Consider the following 22,622-nt stretch of genomic DNA (forward strand, 5'->3'; position numbering starts at 1 on the left):
TACTGTTTTTGGAGGATGATAATTTGGAGGACAGTAAATAGAGGACAGAAAAGAATCTGTTGATGGAAAAGAAGGCCAGAATTGGCAGTTCAGAGCCGGTACGGTGTCAGAGAACCTAGCTACTTGTTAGCTCTCTACTCTGCCGTTCCTAGGTTGTGACCCTCATCTTCATGATTCAGAATGGCTGCTGGGGCTCCATCCATTATAGCTAAATTTCAGACAACAGGTTGGAGGGAATCAAAAGATGAATTGTGTCCCTTTTCCCCATCGCTCCTTTCTGGGGAGACTTCCTGAAAGCGCCCTACCACTCAGCGCTTCTCCTTTTTCAGTCAGAGGATGCTGTCTTGCAGTCATCCTGAACTCTAGCCAAATAAGAGCACTCACTGTTTCCTGCACTATGTTTATGTTTTCCTCTGTCTATTCCTATATTTTTACTCTTTGTACAGTTTGGGATGCTATTTTTCTCAGTATATAAATCCTACCTTTCCTTTAAAGTTCAGTTCAAATGCTGCTTCCCATCGAAGTCTTCTCAGTTGGGATGAGTCTTTCCTCATAAACGCCCATCTCTGTTCGCCCAGGATGCCCTGGGGAGGTGTGACATATACTTCGCTGTCTATGAATATTTATTGAATGAATTTCTTAAATGTTTTATCCACGAAGAGGAAGCAATTTTGTGTATTTTTATTTTCTTAATTTCCTTGGTATCCTTCAGAGAGAGGGGTAAGAAGGATATTTCATTAATTATAAATCTAGTTTTTAATTACATGGTAATGAAATTAATTTTAAATTACACAAGTATAAATTGAGTTGAAGTTTATATATTATTATAATTAATAATTCTGAAACATATTTTAAATGCATTATTCTCTGGATTTTAAGGAAAAATATCTAAGTATACTTGGCATATGTTATTTACAATGTAAAATTGCCTAGATGTTGTATATTGTTATTTTCAATTACTTTAGAATAATTTTAGATTTTAGTTTCAAATGAAGAAGATGCTAGCTAATACTGTTTCCAAGGCCCAGTGACCTCCTCTAATAAAAACAATGAAAGTTATCTTGAGGGTTATAAAGTTCTATTTGGTGATTATAGAAAGTGTAAAAAACAGAAAAGCACAAAAGGAAAAATTTTAAAAATCACCTATAATCTCACAACCAAAAGATAAGTAGGGTTACTCTTTTAGCATATATGTAATTTTTGGGGACCACTTCCAGTTTTTTTGCTATTGTAAGTAAAAATGTGGATAATTTGAGTCTTTTTATGTCTGTTTTCTTAGGATAAATTTCTAGAGGTGGAATTACATGCTCAAAAGGGTGTTCATTCTTTGTTTTGTTTTGTTTTTTAATTTTATTTTATTGAGTTATAGTCAGTTTACAATGTTGTGTCAATTTCCAGTGTAGAGCACAGTTTTTCAGTTACATGTGAACATACATATGTTCAGCATCACATTCCCATTCGTAATGTTAGTGTTATGTATTTCCAATTACCCATCATAAATGGATCCCTGTACTTTTTCCAGTACTCCAAATATCTCCAAATTTTATAGGTGATCTTATCTAGTGTTGGGGCTTTAAATGCCATCTATATTATGGGCGCTCTCAAATCTCTCTAACCTAGACCTTGCTTCTGAAGTCCCAAAACACAGCTCCTGTACTCCCCAGTGTGCTCCATGCTACAGTTTTCAGTTTCTCAGCTAATGGCAATCATCCTTTCTGTTACTTGACTCCTTTCTCTCACACCTGCTTCTAGTTTGTCAGCAGATCTACTTCTAATATATCCAGAATTTGATCACTTCTCACCAGCATCACTGCCGTTATTCTGGTTCAAGCCGCCATCATCTTTCGTTGTTAGAGTGACATCCTAATTCTTTTTGCTTCTGCCCTTTTCCCTGCAGTCAGCATTCAGTGTAGCCATAGCATAATTCCTATAAAAATATAAATCAGACCATGTCACTGCTCAGCTCAAAACCCTTCAATGATATCTTGTTTCATAGAGTAGACATCTACAAGGCTTTACACCTTCTGGCTTTCCTTTATGTCTCTGACCTCGTGTCTTTCCATGCTCCTCTCTGTTTTCTTGCTTCCTGCCACATTGGCTTTCTTGCTGTTTTTCCCTGAGTGGCCAGGCTTTCTCCTACCCTTGCTTTTCTCTTTGAGACTCCTCTTACCTCAGAGAGCCACACTTCCTTTTGGTGTCTACTCAGAAGTCCCTTTCACAGGGGGCCTCCCTGGCCCATTCCCAACTTGTCCTTCCTACCCTGCTTTCATGTATGATATATTTTACTTCTTATTCTTATTTTTCATCCATCTACTCCTTGTTTCTACACATCTATACATGGGGTACAGTAAGCTCATGACAGAAGGGAATTTTGTCTCTTTTATTCACTGCTAGAAGACTATACAGTGCCTAGAGCATTTTTTAATGACTAGTGAACATATTTTTTTCATGTATTGATCATTTATGTTTCTGCCTTTTTGAATAACCTATGCCCTTTATATGTCTTTGTTCCTAATTATTATGTAAGAACTCTTTATATATTAAGCGTATTAATCTTCTGTCATAATTTTTTACTTTTTTTGCATTTTGTTTGCCTTTTAAATTTTTCAAGGGGCTATGAAATTTTGCTGATATATGTATACATATATATGTGTATGTATTTGTGTGTGTGTGTGTGTGTGTGTGTGTGTATCTTTTTCCTTTATGGCTGCTTTTGTGAGTCTCTCCCATTTCTGCACATCTTGCAAGCCCAAGTACTGACCGCCTGTGATTCAGATCCAGACTATCTTTTCAAGGATGTTTGTATAGTGAACATCTTTGGAAGATAACAATGTTTCCATCTACCAAAAGGCGTGCTTCTTCCTGTTATAAGAGATTTGGGTTCCCTAGACTCAGGGTTGCTCCTCCATACATCCCACTCGTGTACAGGTGTCATCTGGCCCTCTTTGTATTGCCCTGTGGGAAGTGGGGCTTACAAAACTAACACAAATGCTGATATCTGGCTACTGCTATTGCTGTAATAAAGTGATTAAGGCTCTGAGCCAGGAGTCTTGTGTCTTCTGCTAGTATCCATGAAACTGTGCTAGGCTGTCTCGTAAACTTGGAGGGTAAAATGTCAGACCCTTACAGTTCTTGATATTTTCTTTTGATTTTATACTTAGTTGGGTTTTTGCTATCCTGAAATCAAATAAAATTTTACCTGGATCATCTGTGAAAAAATTTAAAGCTTTATTTTTCATATTTAGTATATTTAAATAAATTTATAATTAATATAAAAATTGTGTTTTCATAATCTGTTTTGTCCTAATAGTTATCTTATTACCATTATATAGTGATCCATATTTTCCCTATTTTATTTAAAAATCCAACCTTTGTCATGTACTAAACATAATTTTAGTGTATTTTTCTTTTTTTATTCCATAGACTTATATACTACTCTCTTAGTACCTTAATGATTTTAGTTATTTATACATTTTAATATCTAGTAAGTACTGAGATTCTCTATTTAGAATTCCTTTAAAAATTTTGTTAGCCTCTATTTTTTCATATGAACTTTAAATTAATTTTGTCATATTCCTCATTCCCTCAACTGTTACACTCTTGGTTGTAATTGTGGTAAAGTGTTATGATTTGGAAAAAAACTGGTATGTCAGTAGTATTGAGTACTCCCTTCCAGAAACATAGTCTTTCTATTTTCCAAGTCTTTTTTGGCAAATAAAGTTCTAAAGTTTAAATATGTATGTCTTAAGTAAGTCTTTTTAAGGTTGCTCATAAATATTACTCGCTTTTTGAAATTCCTAAGTTTTAGATGGTAATTATTTGCAATCAGAAATAATTATTTTATTACTTTTGTTGATAAACTATTCGTTTTTATAATACTATAGCACTGAAGTATAAGTGAATTCTAATTTATAAAATCTTTTTATATATTCCTTAATAGACTGCACTTGCTGCTTTGAAGGACGAGGTTGTTTCTGTTGAAAATGAACTCTTAGAATTACAAGAAGTAGAAAAACAACAGAAAACCCTTATTGAAGTTTATAAAACTCAGGTGACCATTGCATATATTTTAATGTTTGTTAAATTTGGTAGATAATTTAAAACACTGCATTTGTTTATGATCTAAATAAGCAGAACTGTAGAAATGTAGAGTTATTATTTGTGATAGAATATATAAATACAATATATCCCCAATATTTCTTAAGGTCCCAAATAGTTTTATAAAATGATGATTCTGCTGATTCCTGATTTAAACATTACCTGTGTTTGTATTGGATAACTCCTACGAGTAAATCTGAAATTAATAACATAGGTATAATTGTGAACCTTATGTATAATCTTGCTAATCTTGGTTATGTTTGTTTTCTTACATTTTTAATGGTATTGATTTAGAATAATGGCTCCCTTCAAGGATCATTAAAGCCTAATATTTCCTCTTTCCAACTAAATAAAGTATAATTCAGATTTACTCACATGAAAGACCTGGAAAAGAACTTATGACGATATATATGAAAGAAAGCATGTGTTCAATGGTAATTTATAGAAAAGCTTATGTTTTGGAAATGTAGTATTTAAGAAAAACTTAATTTGATGGGACTTACTTGGGTCCTTGAATGATGGGTAACAAACTAGTCAATAAAGAACTTGATTTTCTCAGAAGACAGTGTTTGAATTGAAGAATAATGAACTAAAGTTTAAAGCTTACGGGGGGCATACTGTAGGTAAGCAGGAAGGGCTCCATCCCAATGGTTTCTAAACTGGTTTTCTAATGGGAAAATGGAGTTGAGACATCCAGTTAGGATATTGCTGGCGTCCTGGCTGGAGGTAAGAATGGAGGCTGTGATGGACTGTGGGACATGTTACTGAGAATGTCGTCTGGGTCTTCCAGCCAATTGTTCCAGTTTAATCCCTCAGCAAGAATACTGTGGATCAGTTACCATATTCTTGGCTCTGGGCCTTGTATAAAGTCTTCAGATATTTTTTGAGCAGATTTTGACTTGGAGAGTAAAATAACTGGTTTAGGAGCTAGTTTGGACCAGGGACTGATTCTTTAGAGTGATATTGACCAGCAAATGAATCTCTCTTGCTGATATTCAGAGCTCAAGATTCTAGAAGTATTGATGGGAGAAGACAGGTCAATCACAAAAGGATTGTGGATTAGATCACTGAGGGATTCCCATATTTAAAGAAGGAATAATGTTAGATAAACATAGAGTATTAATAGGGAAATAAGGATTTGTTTAAAATTGAAATTTTAAAATTTAAATGTAGATTGTTTGCTTTTATTTCATATATTGGTCCTAATAATAAAATAATTCATGTTACTCTAATAATGTTTTTTATTTTCAGATACAAAAGTTGCAAGAAGCAGCTGAAATGGTGAAAAGCAGATGTGAAAATTTGCTACAAGAAAATAACCTAATAACAAAAAACAAAAATAAAAAATTAAAGAAGGTAAGTTTGACAATTTAAAGAATAAAATAATATTTTAATTATATGTTTTGTGCTTTATAAATTTTATATACATCTTTTTGGTCATTTTCTGTAGTTTAGACCTAGAATTATCTGTCCTGGATTTCTGTGGCAGTTTGTTTTTTGAGGAAATAATGTTTCTTCCTGGCTTGAAATGTTTGTTTGTATGAATGTTTTTTAACTTTTTCCAAAATATTTGGAAAATAGCATAAATGTTTAATTTTTCTCATACAAGAGCAGACCTAAATAGCACAAAAATGGTTATTTGTCAGTGAGCTTCATGCAAACGTGAATACCTCTCATTTTCAATCTCACTTTTTTTTCTTCTGGTATTAAATCTTTTGTGTAAAAGAGCAAAGTAAATAAATATTCTCCACAAAATGCTTTTTTGGAAGAAAAATAACATCATTAAAAAAAAACAGTATCTTTCCCTTCTTTTCATCTTATTGCAAAAAAATGAGGGGAAGGTCAATGTTGGCAAGTTATGATGTTTTTGTGAATATTTTTAAGTTTTTAAATGAAACCGCATCCCTTTCTGGGTCTTTTCAAAGTTGTTTTGGTAAGGAAGCAGTGAAAGTCATAGGACGCTGCCTCCCAGCTGCAGAGGTCATGGGATGTTGCTGGTCAGTTTCAACTGAGTGTAATAAGGTGACTGTCTCTGGGTTGCCCCCACGTCTTGGAACTGAGAAATCTGAGTAAGTCTTACCAATGTGAAGACGAGGTCAGCCAGAGCAGGCATTCTGCTGGTTAAACAGAGATCAAGATAGCCCATCAAATGTGCAACTTACTGCTCAGAATTACTTTTCGCCTAGTTTTAGCAGCCCAGAGAAGAGATCATTTCACATCTCTTGATCTCTTTTTCTCATGAGACGCACCAATGCAAGTGTTTCCTCCTTTGTAGGCAGCACTGTAAATAAAAGCCTATTACAAAACCTGTCTGAGAGGCCAGTGGGGCAGGAGCCTGTGGGTTTTAGATACTGTGAGGTCACAATGTTTTCTTACTGGTATTAAAGTAGACAGTCATTTTTTTTAATGAAATGCTTCCTTTTTCTTTTTCACTGTTTCAAGTCCCCTGGTTTTCTCATGGGCTCTTAGATGTTTGGGGACCCAGAGGTAGGCTTTGTTCTCGTCTTACCTTCAAGGATGCTAGATGTTGCACAGCAGCTCCAGGTGTTCCCTGGGTCGGGGAAAGAATCTCACTCTTGTTTTTCCTCCCAGTGAACATCCTAAATACCCTGTGTCTTGTCATTTTTTCTTAATTAGCAGTACAAACATTTCTTAGGGTTGCTTCTTGTCACATCTCCACAAAAGTGCCACAGCAGCCAAAGAGATTAATATGGATACAATTAGATTTGTTCATAGCAACATTGATGATCAAATTATAGTCTAATGAGGACTGATGGTATTAGCTTTCTTGAAATTACATACAGTAAACTCTACTGATTTGGACTAAGATGGGTGCAGCAAAGCTGCTCTAATTGAAATATCTGAGTTACAAGATTGAATGAGAAAAAGTGACAGTTGCTTTAGACTGATGGCTGGACAGTAGAAAACCACCATGCCAGTTTTATTAGTAATATCCATGCTTGAATAGAAATGACAGGATTCAAAAAAGTTTGCTTTCCTAAGTAGTTTAGACATTCTCCCTGCAAGCTAATATTACCATATTTCATTTACTCAACAGACTTTTTGGAAACCAATTAAAATCCAGCCCACTTTTGAATTATATGTTTTTATTTAGCAGAGTCTAACTTAAAGTTAATTTATGTTTATTTGTTTGAATCTTTTTGTTTAAAACTATTATACCTGAAAATACTTATTATATTGCAAGCATATCTAGTATTTAAGATAGTAAAACATTAATGCTGAATGTGTGATCTTGCACTTATTTCCCTAATGCTACACTCAGATGAGAGGCCAGATGGAGTCTCATCTGAAGGAGTTAGAGCACGTCCGTGATTCCTTGACGGCGGCGGAACAGAGGCTTCACGAGTGTCAGGAGAGCCTGCAGCACTGCAAGGGGAAGTGTGCAGACCAGGCACACACCGTTAGGGAGCTTCAGGGCCAGGTGTCCCGCCGTCACTCTGATTTTTGCCAGATGTGTTAAATGCTTTGGAATAATTTCACCAGTTGAGGGCACTCATGTCTGGGGTTGATAATTTTACTCTCATCTAAATAAGCTGATAAAATATCGTTTCATGCAAATACTGTAATATTATTTTGCAAGCTATTCTTGCTCTTTTAGTATTGTATAGTGAAAAATTGGTAACTGAAATTGATGATTTAGTTTGTTTTTACAAGGCTATATTTAGACATTTGAGGACATAGTAATAGCATGAACAAAGGAGTAAAGCTGTGTTTACATGTATAATTTTTGTTGTTAGGATAAGGTAAATTATGGTAATTTATCTTACACAATTAGAATTTATTTTACTTAGAATTATGCATCAACTTTATCTGGATTATTCTCAATAATTTTTTTCAACATATACTTTTTTACTCTATCAGAAAAGGGATCATGGGTGCCCTGTTAGTCACCATATAGCCACCTCTTAATTTAATGCCTAACACATACTAAGCACTTAATAATTTTTTAATCAATCACTTTTGTTTTTCAAAGAAGCATGTCCAAGGATGGTAGCAAGTCTTTTTCTTTATCTGCAAAATAATTTTAGGAAGGATTCCCTATCTTCCAAATATAATCTGGATTTCAATATTGAAATGCATTCTGTTTTTTAAAACATGCAAATAAAACTTTGCTGAATTTAAGTTCCTGAGAAGAGATTTTTCTAGGAAAATGTTAAATCCCATAGATAACCCAAATTACTAAATTGAAATTATGAGAAGAATTCTTTGTTTTCCCCAAAACTTCTTGAACTATTTAAATACAGCTTTTGAAGCAATGGGAAGAATATTCTGTCTTAGCATGGGCAAATGTTTGCTGATTTTATTCTGCTTCTCATGAACGTGGTTTTTACTCATAGTTACAACTTCTCTGATATTCAGTTATCAGACTATCTGCAGGTGAAATAAAAAACTGTAAGAGTAACGCTAAGTTTTAAACAACAGGAGATTACTGTTTAAAATCTTCACATTTACTTAAAAAAGTCTTCTTTTTCAATAAAACATTATTCAGAATGTTTTAATTACCACCTTTCAGTAAAACTTTTAGTCAATGATTTTCGACTAAACATATTTTGAGGCAACGTAGTTTTTTAAACTTAACCAGGAATTTAAGAACTTGTGTTTTGATGATGTAATATTTCTTGGTGTCTCTCTGTATAGGAGTAATAATAATATTTATACCTGCTTTTTTTTTTATAACTGTTCTAATGTTAAATATATTGATTTCTTTGGAAGTTGATTATAAAGAAAGTAACCAAGAAAACTTTTTTCTTTTAGGTTGATGGAAATCATAATCTTCTGACAAAGCTTTCTCTGGAAGAGGAAAATTATCTTATTCAGTTGAAGTGTGAAAACCTACAACAGTAAGTATTAAATTGACTTCAAATTGGTGTTAACATTTATTCCCTACACACTATAATTTAAAATATATGTCTTCTGTAAAAAGAAAATTAGAACAGATGGATGCAGAAAATAAAGAGCTTGAAAAGAAGCTAGCAAACCAAGAAGAATATCTTAAGCACAGCAATCTTAAGTTTAAAGAGAAATCCGCAGAATATACAGCATTGGCCAGACAGCTGGAAGCTGCTTTAGAAGAAGGAAGACAAAAGGTACAGATGGCCTTTATTTAGAAACTTTTTAATTAGTTTACCAAAGAGTCATCTTTTTAAACAGACAATATCTCATCTTGCCAAACCTATGGTTATTGTTTTTATCCTGATGACAGGGTGAAGGGAGCAATTACATTTTTGTTTTTTACCTACTTGTCCCTCTTGGAGCTAAAAAGATACGTTACTGGTCCAGAGTTACTTCACTAGATAAATGATGATGTGGCAGGTAAATGGCAGACGTGGAAAACACTTCAAAGGAGTCCTCCTTCTTTGTTTTTTTGTTTTGTTTTGTTTATTTTTTGATTTTTTTTTAAAGAAAAAAAGCAAATATGTAAATTATTGAACATTTTGATCAGGATCTGGTAAGCTGTAAAGTTCAACTCCCTGGTTTTTTTGGCAAATGTTGTATAAATAAATACATGTAAGAATTAAATGCAGGAAATGTGACGATGCAGAGAAGGTACAAGGTACATCGGGGGCGTGGTTAGTTCAATCTGGACATGAGGGGACTCATTTAAGAATATCTCGGTAAAGAGAGAAATTTATCAAATGCTTTGAAAATGTAGTCTTTTAAGGACACAAGGTGGGCTTTGGAATCCACAAGAAGTGGATTTGAATTCTGGCTCTGACACATTCTACCCTGACCCAGGGCAAGCTACTTCTGTAAACTTCAGTTTCTTAATTCGTAACATGGGGGTGAAGAGTTTCCTCATAGGACTGAATGATGCTAAAAAGAGACCTTCTATATATCCTGATGACTCTCCGGTGTATACTTTACCCAAGACTGTTCTCTCCCCTGAAATCTAGATTCACACATTCTGCTACTTACTTGACACCCCCACTTAATTTCAGGATCGCAGTCTTAACACATCCAACACCAAATTCTGGATCTTTCCCTCTAAACTCTCTTCCACCCATGGTCTTTCCCAAGCCTGTTAAAGGCACTTCCACAAGTCAGATTCAAATCTGGTATCCTTGAAATATGGCTATTAAATCATGTGTCATATAGATATATGGTTATTTTTTTAACTCTAGGAAAACAATTTAAATTGATTCTAAAAGACACACATTTGAATGAAAGCTGAGTAGTAAAACTTACTGCCAGTGGTGGAAATGTAACTCAGATTTCTCAGCCCCAACTTGTAGGAGGAAAAGAAGTGACTTTATCCTGGGTTCAACCTAAATGGACTTTGAAAGTGCTAGATGCTCTCAGATTCCTTCATAGAAGTGCTTAGAGTCCCCAGCGATGTGTCTGCCCTCTCCTTTCTTTCCTGCTGCAGAGGAACACAAGCTGTCCCTAGTTCCTGCCACGTGAGGAGTGCATCACTGCACTGTCCTTGTCCACACTGAGGGACACTGAAAGACACACTTGTCCTGAGGGCTCTTCTGCCACAGCTTCAGATCCTGCTAGCATTCCTCACTTGGCATTTGTGCACAAGAGATCTTTGTAAATAACTTGATAGTAACGTAAACCTTAGTGCATGGAGTTAGATTAGAGGATGGTCCTTCCTATTAGCTCCTTGCTCCTGAACTAGTCCCTGCCTCCACTTCCCATTCCTGTGCTTTCAACCCAGGATCCTGCAGATAGGCTCTTGCACACCTGAATCCCTGGAGAAACACAGCTAAGCTAGACTTCCTGCTAAAGTAAGCCATCAGAGAGATACGAAAACTCAAATTCAGACCACTTTGGGAGTGAATGAATGAAAAAACCAATCTCTTTTTTGTGTCTGTCTGTCTGTGGAGTATAAGTACCACCTGCCCTGTCCCTAATTCTATCCATGTTAGTCTGTAATCAGCATTGATCGTGAACTTCCTATGCTCCACCACCACTCTAGACGCTGTGGTGACTATAAATACTGTAAAACGTGGCCATTGGTCTCAGTAGGTTACAGAAATGCAGTACTGGGGAGAACCTGCCTAAGTCACAGAGCAGTGCAAATCCACACGCTCTTCCACCCGAGCTGATTTTTCAGATACTTACTCAGCAAAGAGGAGTATACATGCTTATGCTATCTGTGTTTCTCCAGATAGAACATCTTTAAACACTTTCCAGCTAATTGTCTAATATCTAAATAATATCTACTTGGAAAGAAGAGATACAGTATAACTATGTCAAGGCTTTAGTTCATACCTTAAAGCACATTTAGTTATTTTATCTTTTAATTAAAATTACAGGTTTCTGAAGAAATAGAAAAAATGTCATCTGGAGAAAGGGCTTTACAAATTAAAATATTAGATCTGGAAACTGAACTTAGAAAGAAAAATGAAGAACAAAATCAACTTGTTTGCAAAATGAACAGTGTAAGTATTAGTATGACAATGTATTTTCATAAAAAAAAGTTAGCATTTAACATTCTTACAGTGGAGTGTAGTTTAAAGTACAAAGTGAGGGGAATCAGGGCTATTGCTTTACTGATAATATTAAAAATAAAGACTAATATAAATCATAAAAAATTAAAATGTCAGCATTGTACTGAAGAATTATTATCCTGCATCCTTGGTAGCTTCTGTCCCGTTTCCCCCAAAGCCTTGTCAGGCCCTGTCCCTGCATGTTACTTTTGCATGACAGATGCTTAATGGAAGTTACAGATATTGTTTACTTATTTTCTTTCTAGTATGTTTATTTTTTTAAGACAGATACTATTATTATGAGCTGGATTTTGATATGTCTTAAATAATGACTTATATTTTAGAAAATTATAAGTTGGTGTTAAATAAATATTTTATATCTGTATATGAAGTGGGTACTTGGATCTACTCAACCGTGAAATGAGGATACCAAATTGGCAGTGCTTAATCAGTCTTCTAACGTTTTTTCCTAACTATTCATGAAATAGTCAGTTGGCATAACATACTGTGAAAGCCAGCGCTAGTTGTGACTGAATTACTTGAAAACTATCTGCTTAACAATGACATAGGAAATAATGATACTTTTATTTTTTCCAGGAGCCAGACTCTATTAAAACTACTTTTTCATTCCCAAGTGTCTCAAATGTTGAAAACCTGAAAGGTTCAAAAGTTAAATAATTCTTGACATGCAATGTTAGTTTAATTTTATTACCATCAAAAGTTCCATGATAGTTTAATCAGATCAAAACATTTCTAGGGTAGGGGGTGTATAGCTCAGTAGCAGAGTGCATGCCTAGCATGCACAAGGGTTCAATCCCCAGTACCTCCATTAAAAACAAACAAACAAACAAACAAACAAACAAATAAAAGCCTAATTACTTCCACAAAATTAAAAAATAATAATTTTTTAAAAATTTTAAAAAGACAAAACATTTCTCACTTTTAATTTAGCACAAGGCTTCCCTTTATTTCAATACTTTTTTTTAACTCATAGTTAATTGTGTGCTAGTGTCTTCCATGGTGCCCTGCCCACAACAGCAGGCCTCTGCAGATTTTCTGCCCAAGTCCTCCAGTGGGAGGGTGAAGTGGGTACACAGACTTAAGGGTAACCCTTGGCAGCTTAACCTGGACCAAAAAGCCTGAAATGTCTTTGGAATCTAATGTGTTATACCAAAATCCATGTACATTTTACATTCTACTTTACAGTATAAGTGTGTTTGTATTAACGTTTTTTCCCTCCAAGTTGTTGAGTAAAATCAATATTCCTCAGAGATTCATTGTATTCATTCTGTGACTTTGCATAGCTCAGCCGAGACCATGTTTCATATCACCACACTTCCCTGGGGGGCATCGGTCAGTTTCAGAAGGTCTCAGATGTCACTGAATACCCAATAGGAGATAAAAGATTTTTCTTCCCAAGATGCCTGCATTTAAGTTGGAAGCTGGATGATCTTTGCGGCCTATCTAAAGTATTTTCAGTGAACAAATCTACTTGGGAATTTATATGCAACTGAATATTTTTAAAAAATATTAGATTTTAAAGTTTTTTCCTCAAAGAACACTTATGATATTGAGGGTTCTTTATTTTTTAAAAGATCCTAAAAATAAAATGTTTATATTATTAAAACTAGAATTCTGTCAATTTTTAAGATACCCAAAGTCATTCTTATGGTATAAAATACAAATTTTTAGGCAAAGAAAATAGCAAAAACTAGTATTAAAATATGTTGTTAAATGTAATGGAAATTAATTGTGACAGTTTTAAATAAAACCAATTTAACCAATTTAAGTTAATCATGTTAAATATGTAATAATCTAGGGCTAAGTGAATGTGTATTGTAACAAACTCTACCACAGTAGAGATCAACCATGTATGTGCTTTATTTACTCTGGATTTTAAATAAAAATGAACTCTAAGATAAGTTAATAATGAACACATCAGATGTTAGGATTCTTTTAAAAAATTAAAAATCATGTGCTCAATTATTGTGTATATAAATTTTATATCATGACTTTCCTTTGATGTGAGTGTCATTATTAATTATCTTTATTTCTTTTTTTATTTAGAAAGCACAACATCAGGAAGTATGTTTGAAAGAAATACAACATAGTCTTGAAAAGTCGGAGAATCAAAATGAGAGTATTAAGAATTATTTACAGTTTCTTAAAACTTCTTATGTAACAATGTTTGGATGAATTGTTCGATTTATTTTCTATAAACTAGCTTTTTACTATGAGTCTAAAAAGTAATTAGGTAAAAAATAAATATACTATCTGTTGTTACACTTTATAATTTATGGGTGGTAGTATTAGTGTTTTTATGTAAAGATTTTTGAAACATAATTTATTATCCAGCTGAAACTTTAAAACAAGGTACATGTTAGTACTCCTTTTTTGCTAGGTAATTTTCATTTAGCTCTGGGTTAATTTGTATTTAATTTATTTTGGTTTTTAGAAAATTTTACACAGACATGGAAGAGAAGTGAGAATGATTCTTTGTGACTGTTGCCACCATTCAAGTGAGTTTGTAATAAACCTAGGCCAATTGTGGGCCCAATACATGATTTTAAATAATGTGCATAATTGTTTCATATTATGGTGCTGTATATGTATATATAAATTAATATAATAAAGGAAATATCCTGGATGTTATTTTTTTATAATGATGTCTCAGTAGACTTAGTATTGTTTCAAGTATCTGCTAAGATGCCATTATAACCTCTGTGAGGTTTTAAACATAGAATTTTAAGCCATGGCTACTAAATGACAACTGGTGGTGACAGATGAAAACACGTTGGCATGCGCTGTTTCTTTAAAAAGAATAGGCCTTTAGGCTGTCCTGTGAATTCGTAGGCTCTTTCGTTCTTCATCTTATGTTAGTAATTCTCTGATATTATTAGTGTAGACATTCTGAAGCCCCTGAGTTAACTAGAAGATTAAAGGGGAGCAACTTGTCCCACCCCTTCCCATGGCCACTCACATGGGATGATCAAAACAAGCACTTTCAATACCAAGAAGCCTTAGGGTAAGGTCTTTGTTATTGGGATGATGTTGACGAGATACCAAGAACGTGTCTTTTGTAATCTCCTACCCTGTGTGTCGAGGGTGGAAGTAGCTGACAAAGGATCAAGTAATAGTCATTCCTCTCGGAGAATGGCTTGAGAGCGGTTTATTCAAAGGACGCTCAGGTCTGGAAAGATCGTTCAAAGAGGCAAGTTGTGTTCTACACTGTCCAGCCTATGAAGAGAGCTCAGTCTCTCCGGAGTGTTTTATTCTCTCCTCTGACCAGAAATGGGGCCCTGCTTTTCTGCGGTCCCCTCACTCCTAAGACTGCTATATCATCTGCAGGGGCTTACTTCCCAGTGACCCAACTGCTTCACAGTATTTTTCTTAAAATAGTAAAATACAGTAACTTCAGAAACTGGCCTCATTTTTTGCCCAACAGTTGGTAACAACATTAGTGTTGCCCCCTTTATTTTCTTTTAAATCGTAGTTCTTGTGGCACTACAACGCATGCTTGAGGCTCATGGTCCTTTTTTTGTCTCCTAAGGCAAAGGGAACCTTAAGAAATATTCAACGTGGAAGAAAATTAAGGTTCATGAGTATTGCCTACTAGGCTGTGAGCTCTTTAAGGGCAGAACTGTACCTTATTCATGGCTCTGCTTCAGCCACTACACACTCCCTGGTGTATGGACACTCAGTTGATGTTTGTGGATGGATAGATAGATGGATGGGCGTTAAAAGAGGGAGGTATTCATATTCCTGTCTCAGATATGAAAAAATATAACCACAGAAGAGTTAACTACTGCGGCTGTGGTATAAAACACTTTAGGTTTTAAAGCTGGCATTTGAACTCAAGTCTTCTGACTCTAAAACTGAAGTTCTCTGCACAATCTGTTTTCCTGTTGCAAGCAGTGACCGTGGCCGCAGCCCAGCAGCACCATTGCTATTATTTATTGAGCTCTTTGCCAAAGTTCTGACTGTGGTACATGTGTTAATTTATTTACTCTTTACGCCTGAGATAGGTGTTACTCATTACATTTACTTCTCGGGAAACCAGAAGACAGAAAGGGTAAGTAACTTGCTCACGGTCACACAGCTAGCCAGCAGCAGGCACCCACAGTCTCTGCTCTTAACCAAGACTAGACCTCCTTCATGTGTATTTCATGAATAAACAATCCTGCATTCAATGTCTCTACAAATACTTTCTCTTTTTTATATTTTTAATTTTTAATCAATGCAATTTGTGCACATGGCATTTAAAAATTGGTCCCCACAGTGTTTTAGATAGACTGTGGAAGGGAAGACTTACCAAAAAGTCCCTAAGGTTGCTATTCAGAGGCTAGTCACACAATAACAAAGGAAGTTTGCCAGAGCCTGGAAGAACTTTAACAATCTCTGTGCTTAAAGTTTCATGTGAAGCATTAAGCACAGACATTGTGTGTGACCCCAACTCAGCATCCGGGAGGCCCAGAGTCAGTCCCCTGTGCCCCTAAGCAGTGTCGGCTTCCAGCTTCCCATCATCCCAGAAAGCCCTTGTTCCCACTGCTCACAGGCCAGCAGAATTTTCTCTTTTCCTCGATATTCAGGGCCTCAGAACTTTCTTAAGTTCTAAAAGTTTCTTTCCATTGTTTATGTAATTATTATCTCTCCACATGTTTCTTCACTCTTCCTCGTTTGTCTCCTCGATCTGACCTCCTCACAACTTGCCTTTTCCCTCGGGGTGTCTCCCTCTGGGTTCCTAGTGAGGTATTTCTTCCACCCGATTTTTCTGACCATTTATATGGTCCTCAAAGGCAGTCATTCTCTTTTTAGTTGGATACGGGAATTTCTAAATAAGAAATCATGACTTTTATTTCCTGAAAGTGATTTTTTTTTGCACTGTAATTCCATTCCATTTTCATTAAAATTCTCTTGTTTCTTCCATTAGTTCTACTTCAGTGGGCATCTCCTGTTTCTGTTCTGTTGGCTATCTTTCTTTCCGAGCGCCATAAATGAGTCTTAATTCGCCCCGCCTGCTTTTGGTTGCGGTCTCCTCGGTACCTGCCAGCAGCCTGCCTTGCATATTTCCTGGGCAGTAGCAGACTAAGTGGTGAAAGGCGCGAGGCCTTCGGTTCTCATGGGCCTGAAACCTGCTCCGCTTTGCTGCAGTGCTGTGGGAAACCATGCTGCTCCCAGACTTTCTCAGTCACAAGCATCAGAGTTTTTCCAACCACCAAGATTGGAAGCACTTCACTCCACTGAAGAGTCTGCTTCGAGTTTTTCTGGAGTCAGCAAGTTTGTTGCAGCAAACAACTGAAGTCCCTTGTGGTGGGAAACCGTGGGCAGCAGCTGTACCTGGAATGGCGCGCAGCACTTTAAAGAATGAATTCAGTCTATCTGCTGGCCTGAGATGTGTTCGTGAGTTTTATTTTTAGGTAAAGAAAAGTCACAGAATTTTGTGTTAGGCATCATTCACTTTTTGTAATCAAAGCAGGCGTCTCTGTTTATGTATGTAAGTTCACATGCATTGGTATGAGCATGGAGGATGGTGTAGGGAAGCCTACATGCCTTGATAGGGATGGAGGAAATAGTAATAACTTTTTACTTATCCTGATGAAATTATATTTCAGTTTTTTCCTAATCAGAGAATAAAAAATGCAAAGGTTGGAGGACAGGCATGATGGGTGTAGAGAATGGGAAAGTAGGCTGGATGAGAGGCTGTGGTCTGAGGAGGAAATGCCGGAATTTGGTTTTCAGAGGTGGAGTAGTTTGGGACTCAAGGAGAAGCTGAAGAGAGGCCTGCTTGAGGAGGGGCTGGAGGTCCTGGAGTCTGGATGTTGAGGAACTGAGGAGAAGCCTTGGGTGTTGAAGCTAGCCGAGCTGCCGAAGGAATCAGGGTCGAGCTGAAGGACAAGCATTCTGGTTAAATGTGAGCAGACGAGTAGACGACTGTGGTGAGGAATAAAGTTTTAAAACTCTACCAATATTTTCTGCTTGAATTTAGAACAAAAGACAAAGTCCGAACATGACCCTCAAGGCCCTGCATGGTCTGGTCCTCGCATTCATGGCCTCAAGGCCCTGCCCACCTCGTCACACCCTCAGACCACTCCTCACCCACTTGCCCAGTTGCACTTGGTTTCCTTGGGAACTGAGTTGATTCTTTCCTCCTTTTCTCATCTTAAAGTGCTCTCCCTCACCCTTGGCCTGACTGAATCCTGCTGGTTCTCGTGCACCTTCTTGTTCTTTCCTTTCACAATCTACAGCTATTTGTGAGATGTTTTGTATTTGTCTTACTAGGTTTCAACCTCTGAGGGCTTGCTGTCTGTAGCCCGCATCTAACACAGTGCCTGGCACGTAGCAGGCACCAAGTACTTACTTCTGTTTGTTGGCTGGGTAGACAGACGGAGGGTTAGTGATACTGCTGCCAGTCCTGAGCTTCACGGCAGGGAGAGGGGATTTGCTTCAAAGAGAGGGAGAATGAGGAGCTTTCACTCCCGAGGGCTGCAGGGGCGCAGTCTCCTGAGGGGTCAGGCTCCCACAGGGCAGAGGTGGACACTGATGAGATTTGGGGTGTAGAGACCTTGTTTACAATCAGGTACGGGTTCCAGGGGCCACAGTGGAAGATGGGAGGGAGCTGGTATTGGGAGTCAGGAAGGAAGGATGGGTTCACTGACAGCTGTTTGCTTCAGAGTTAAACAGGAATTTCTCTCTTTTTTTCTTGTCTAAGAATTATTAAAAGTCCCATGTGTTTTCTTTCTTTTTTCTGATACTACTGAATTGGGAAGTTGGTTAAATCCAATGTGCTTACTGTTCCGTTATCTCTGGATGCATCATGACACATTAATTACTGCCCCATCGTTGGGTAGTTATGTTTATTCCATGTTTCTGCTGTGAGTAGCATCATGCACAGTTCACTGTCTGCATCACATTATTACTTTAAAATAAATGCCTAGATGTGAATTATTGTATCAAATGCCATGAAAAATGTCAAGGTTCTTGAAACACGGAATTGTTCGTGCCATTTGCTACAGTGATTTGCAGTTTAGCCATTTATCCTGAAGTAACAATCCGAGGCTAACAGGGATTACTTCTGTTACGGCACTCCATCGCTTAGCCGATGCCCAGCACCTAGAAGAACAATCTTGTCATTTGATGTTCAATGAATGTCAATTTGGTCAAGTCATCTCTCCGTCTTAGTTATAACTGTCAAGTAGGAGTGTGAGCCTGCTTTGAAAATTACATGCAGTTCTGCAGTTGTAAATTTTAATACTTGTTCATAGTTTTTGAAGTGTTACATTTTATTTCTCACTAATATTTAGTTGATAGCAGTTTAAGTGATACCTGAAGCTGGTGTTTATTCTCCCACACCTCTATTTATTTGATTATGCATTTATATTAAAATTCTCTTATGTCATTAAAAGTCAAGTTAGGTTGTATTTGGTGTAAAATAAATTTCAGAAATGAGTGTTTTCTCCTTCTCTGTGAATTGCCTTTCACTTAATTAACCGTGACTGTGATGACTCCAGGGTTTTTGTTTGTTTTTTGAATTTCACATGAAATTTATTAAGATGGGAATTAACCAGAGTTTTAAAATAAATATCAATATTTGTGGTCATGAGGGGTAACAGTCCTATCTCGGGTTCTTCTTACCCTCTCCTGCATTTACATTAGAACTGCCTGAGTAGCAAATTTGTTTTTTTAATTGAGATGTCATTGACCTACAACACCATGTTAATTCCAGGTGTACAGCATAGTGATTTGATATTTCTATACGTTGTAAAAAGATCACCAGAATAAGATTAGTCATCATCTGTCATGATGTAAAGTTACCACAGTATTACTGACTACATGCTCTATTTTGTACATCTCATCCCCATAACTCATTTATTTTGTAACTGGAAGTTTGTCCCTCTTAATCAGAGTTTTTAATTTCAATGTTGTGTCTGTAAGGATTCTCCAGATAAACAGAGTTTACATGGTATGGGCTCATGTGATCATGGAGCCTGAGAAGTCCCGTGGTCTGCTCTTTGCAAGCTGGAGTCCCGGGAATGCTGGTGGAATTCTTTAGAGGCCTGAGAGCCAGGGGTATAGATTCCAGTCTGAGTCTGAGGCCTGAAGGCCAGGAGTGCTGAGGGCAAACAAAGGCTGGTGTCCCAGCTCCTGTACTCAGGCACAGAGCCAGTGAATCTTCCCTTCCTCCACTGTTTTTCGTTCTATTCTGGACCTCAGTGGACCGGATGATGCCCGCCCACATTGGAGAGGACGGTCTGCTTTACACATGCTTTGTATGTGAAATTTCTCTCTAAGCACGGGTTATCTGCATCCCACAAAGTTTGGCGTATCACCTTCTTCATTATCATTCAGTTTAAAGTATTTCTAGCTTTCTATTTTGACTTAATATTCAATCCATGAATTACTTATAAATGGCAGTTCTAGTTTCCAGGCAGTTGGTGTTTTTCTAATTATCTAATGTCTAATTTCCTAACACATGGAGATGTTTCAGATATCTTTCTGTAATTGTTTTCCAGTTAAATTATTTTGTGATCAGAGTATATGGCTTGGATGGCTTCTGTCCTTTGAAATTTGCTGAGATTTGTTTTAGGTCAAATTAGTTGATAGTATTTCTCAGGTCTTCTATAGTCTTACTATTTTCTGTCTATTTGTTTCAATTACTGAAAGAGTTGTGTTAAAGTCCCCAACTATAATCGGGAATTTATCTATTTTTCCTCTCTGTTTGACTAGTTTCTGCTTTATATATTTTGAAGCTCTGTTGTTAAGTGTTTATACAATTAGGATTGTTATGTCTTGGTAAATTGACCCTTAACATTATATGATGTTCCTCTTTATCTCTAATAACATTCCTTGTTCTGAAGTCAGCTTTGTTTCATTTTAATAGAGCCAAGCCAGCTTTCTGTTAATTAGTGACTGCATGCTACATTTACTTTTACTACTTTTTTTATTTTGGTCTCTCCATGCCTTTACACTGAAAGGAATTTTCTTGTTGATAACAGTCTGACAATCTCTGCTTTTTAATTGAAGTGTTTAGACAATTTGCATTTCATATAATTAATAATACGGTTGAATTTCAATCTGCCATCTTGCTCACTGTTTTCTAATTGTCCCATTTGTTACTTAGTTTCCTTTACTCCTGTATATGGTATAAACGTCACCATACATTGTTAATATTTTTGCTTTGACAGTTATCTTTCAGAGTGATTGAGAATAAGAAAAAAGTGTGTTTTCTGTTTGCCCTCATTCCTACCCTTTCTGGCACTTTTAATTTCTGTTTTAAGATACATTTTTCCAGTTGGTATCATACTCCTCATGTCTGAAAAAATCCTTTAATGTGTTTTGCAGTGTAAGTATGTTGGAAATAAATTCTCCAACTTTATCTTTTTCTGGCAAAAACTATTTAGTCTTCATTTTTGAAAGATATCTTCACTTAATTCACACAGAATTTTAGGTTAACTTGTTTTTCTTTCATTTCTCTAATGTATTTCATTGTCTCCTGACTGCCATAACTTCTGACAAGACGTACAGGCCAGTCCTCTGTCTCTGTATTGATTCTTTCTTGTTTTCTTCCTCTGCACTATCTTCAAGGCTTTCTCTTTATCTTTGGTTTTCTGCAGTTTAACTATGATGTGTCTAGGTTTTTCCTTTTTATTTTATTTTATTTTTTTATCATCCTTAGAGTTCTCTTAGATCTTGGAGGGTTTTTGTCTTTAATTAATTTCAGAAAATTTTTAGCCATTGTGTTTTCAAATGTTTCTCCTGCTTTGTTTTCCCTTTGTCTTCAATCCAGGACTAATTTCATGTATGTTAGACTTTTGATTTTTCCCACAGCTCTTAGATGCTCCAACTTCTCTTTCTCATCCACCCATCCATCCATCCATTCATTCTCTCTGTCTCTCTTTCTCTTGTCTTTTCCCTTTTTGCCTTGTTTGTCTAGATAATTTCTGTTCACCTATCTCTTGGTTCATTGATCCTTTCCTTAGTTAGGTCGTCTGTCAGTAAGCCTTTTGAAGTAGTTCTTTCTCTCTGATATCATGCTTTTATTTGTAGCATATTTAATTTTTTTTAAGTTTCCATTTGTCTGCTGAAATTTCCCATTTGTTTATGCATATTGTCCACATTTTTTCACTAGTTCCTTTAACATAATCATAGCTATTTTAAAGTCCCTGTCTAGTAATGCCAACATTCAGATCATCACTAGATCTAGTTTTGTTATCTCCTGACAATGGGTTTTTTAAAATCTTGCTTTTTTTCTGTATAATTTTTGATTGAATAATGTACATTGTGGACAGACAAATAGTAGACATACATATACATAGTATTTATGCCCAGAATTGGGTACAAGTCTTCTTTTGTCAGGTCATTAGTGTGGAGGGATGAGTCAAGGTACTCAGTAGTTGCACTTGGTTTAAGTATCCCTGTTGTGACAGTTACCTTCAGAGCCCACACATTTCAAATCCCTCCAGCAGTTACCTTGTGTTTATTGTGGAATTTGGGGGTGCCAAATAATTTTTCTCAGAACTCCACTTCCCTTTCAACTTTCAGCAGTCCCTGCACACCTGCACCATAGAGGAGGTCACTCTTTACTCTCTTGTCCCTTCCCCAGCAGACTGTGGTTTGCTACTCAGTGACAGACTTGTGATCGAGCAAGAGCTGTCTCAGTTTTGCTGGTCCTGCCTCAGTCTTCAGCAGTCTTTTAGCTAGAGTCTCACAGTAGGGAGGGTTAGCAGTGTTCTTTTTCTTCCTCCCTATGACAGCCAAATTCTGCTTTCTATCTGTATGTTTATATGTTGACAGGTTGAGGGGGTAAATCAGGAGAGCAATTTTCTCTACCTCCCCCAGTGGCATCAAATTTCTGGATAGTAAAGGTATGCAAAAATCTCTCACTATTACTGTGTTTTTCTATTTCTCATTTTAATTCTGTCAGTTTTCTCTGTGTCTGTTTTGACCTTTGCTATTGTTTGCGTACAAATTCTGAATTGTGACGTTCTCCTATGGGTTAACCCCCTTATGGTTATTAGATGTCTTTATCTCTAATAATGCTTCTTGCTTTAAAGTCTATAGTCTGATATT

The 22,622-nt window shown here is 36.3% G+C and overlaps 1 protein-coding gene across 2 annotated transcripts in view; it reads left to right on the forward strand.

Annotated features, from left to right (window-relative positions):
* ODF2L (outer dense fiber of sperm tails 2 like) overlaps positions 1-14,207 on the forward strand; it is a 33,712-nt gene extending 19,505 nt beyond the window's left edge. The window contains exons 11-17 of one of the 2 annotated variants that reach the window (XM_031465517.2): positions 3,941-4,051; positions 5,350-5,454; positions 7,382-7,540; positions 8,875-8,960; positions 9,044-9,206; positions 11,382-11,507; positions 13,623-14,207. In XM_031465517.2, coding sequence (XP_031321377.1) covers positions 3,941-4,051; positions 5,350-5,454; positions 7,382-7,540; positions 8,875-8,960; positions 9,044-9,206; positions 11,382-11,507; positions 13,623-13,751 — 879 coding nt within the window. In that variant the 3' untranslated portion in view covers positions 13,752-14,207. The remainder of the gene's footprint in view (positions 1-3,940; positions 4,052-5,349; positions 5,455-7,381; positions 7,541-8,874; positions 8,961-9,043; positions 9,207-11,381; positions 11,508-13,622) is intronic. The other variant, XM_031465522.2, reaches the window with a different exon arrangement.
* The last annotated feature ends 8,415 nt before the right edge of the window (positions 14,208-22,622 follow it).

The sequence above is a fragment of the Camelus dromedarius genome, chromosome 14, assembly GCF_036321535.1.
Source record: "Camelus dromedarius isolate mCamDro1 chromosome 14, mCamDro1.pat, whole genome shotgun sequence".
Lineage (NCBI taxonomy): Eukaryota > Metazoa > Chordata > Mammalia > Artiodactyla > Camelidae > Camelus > Camelus dromedarius.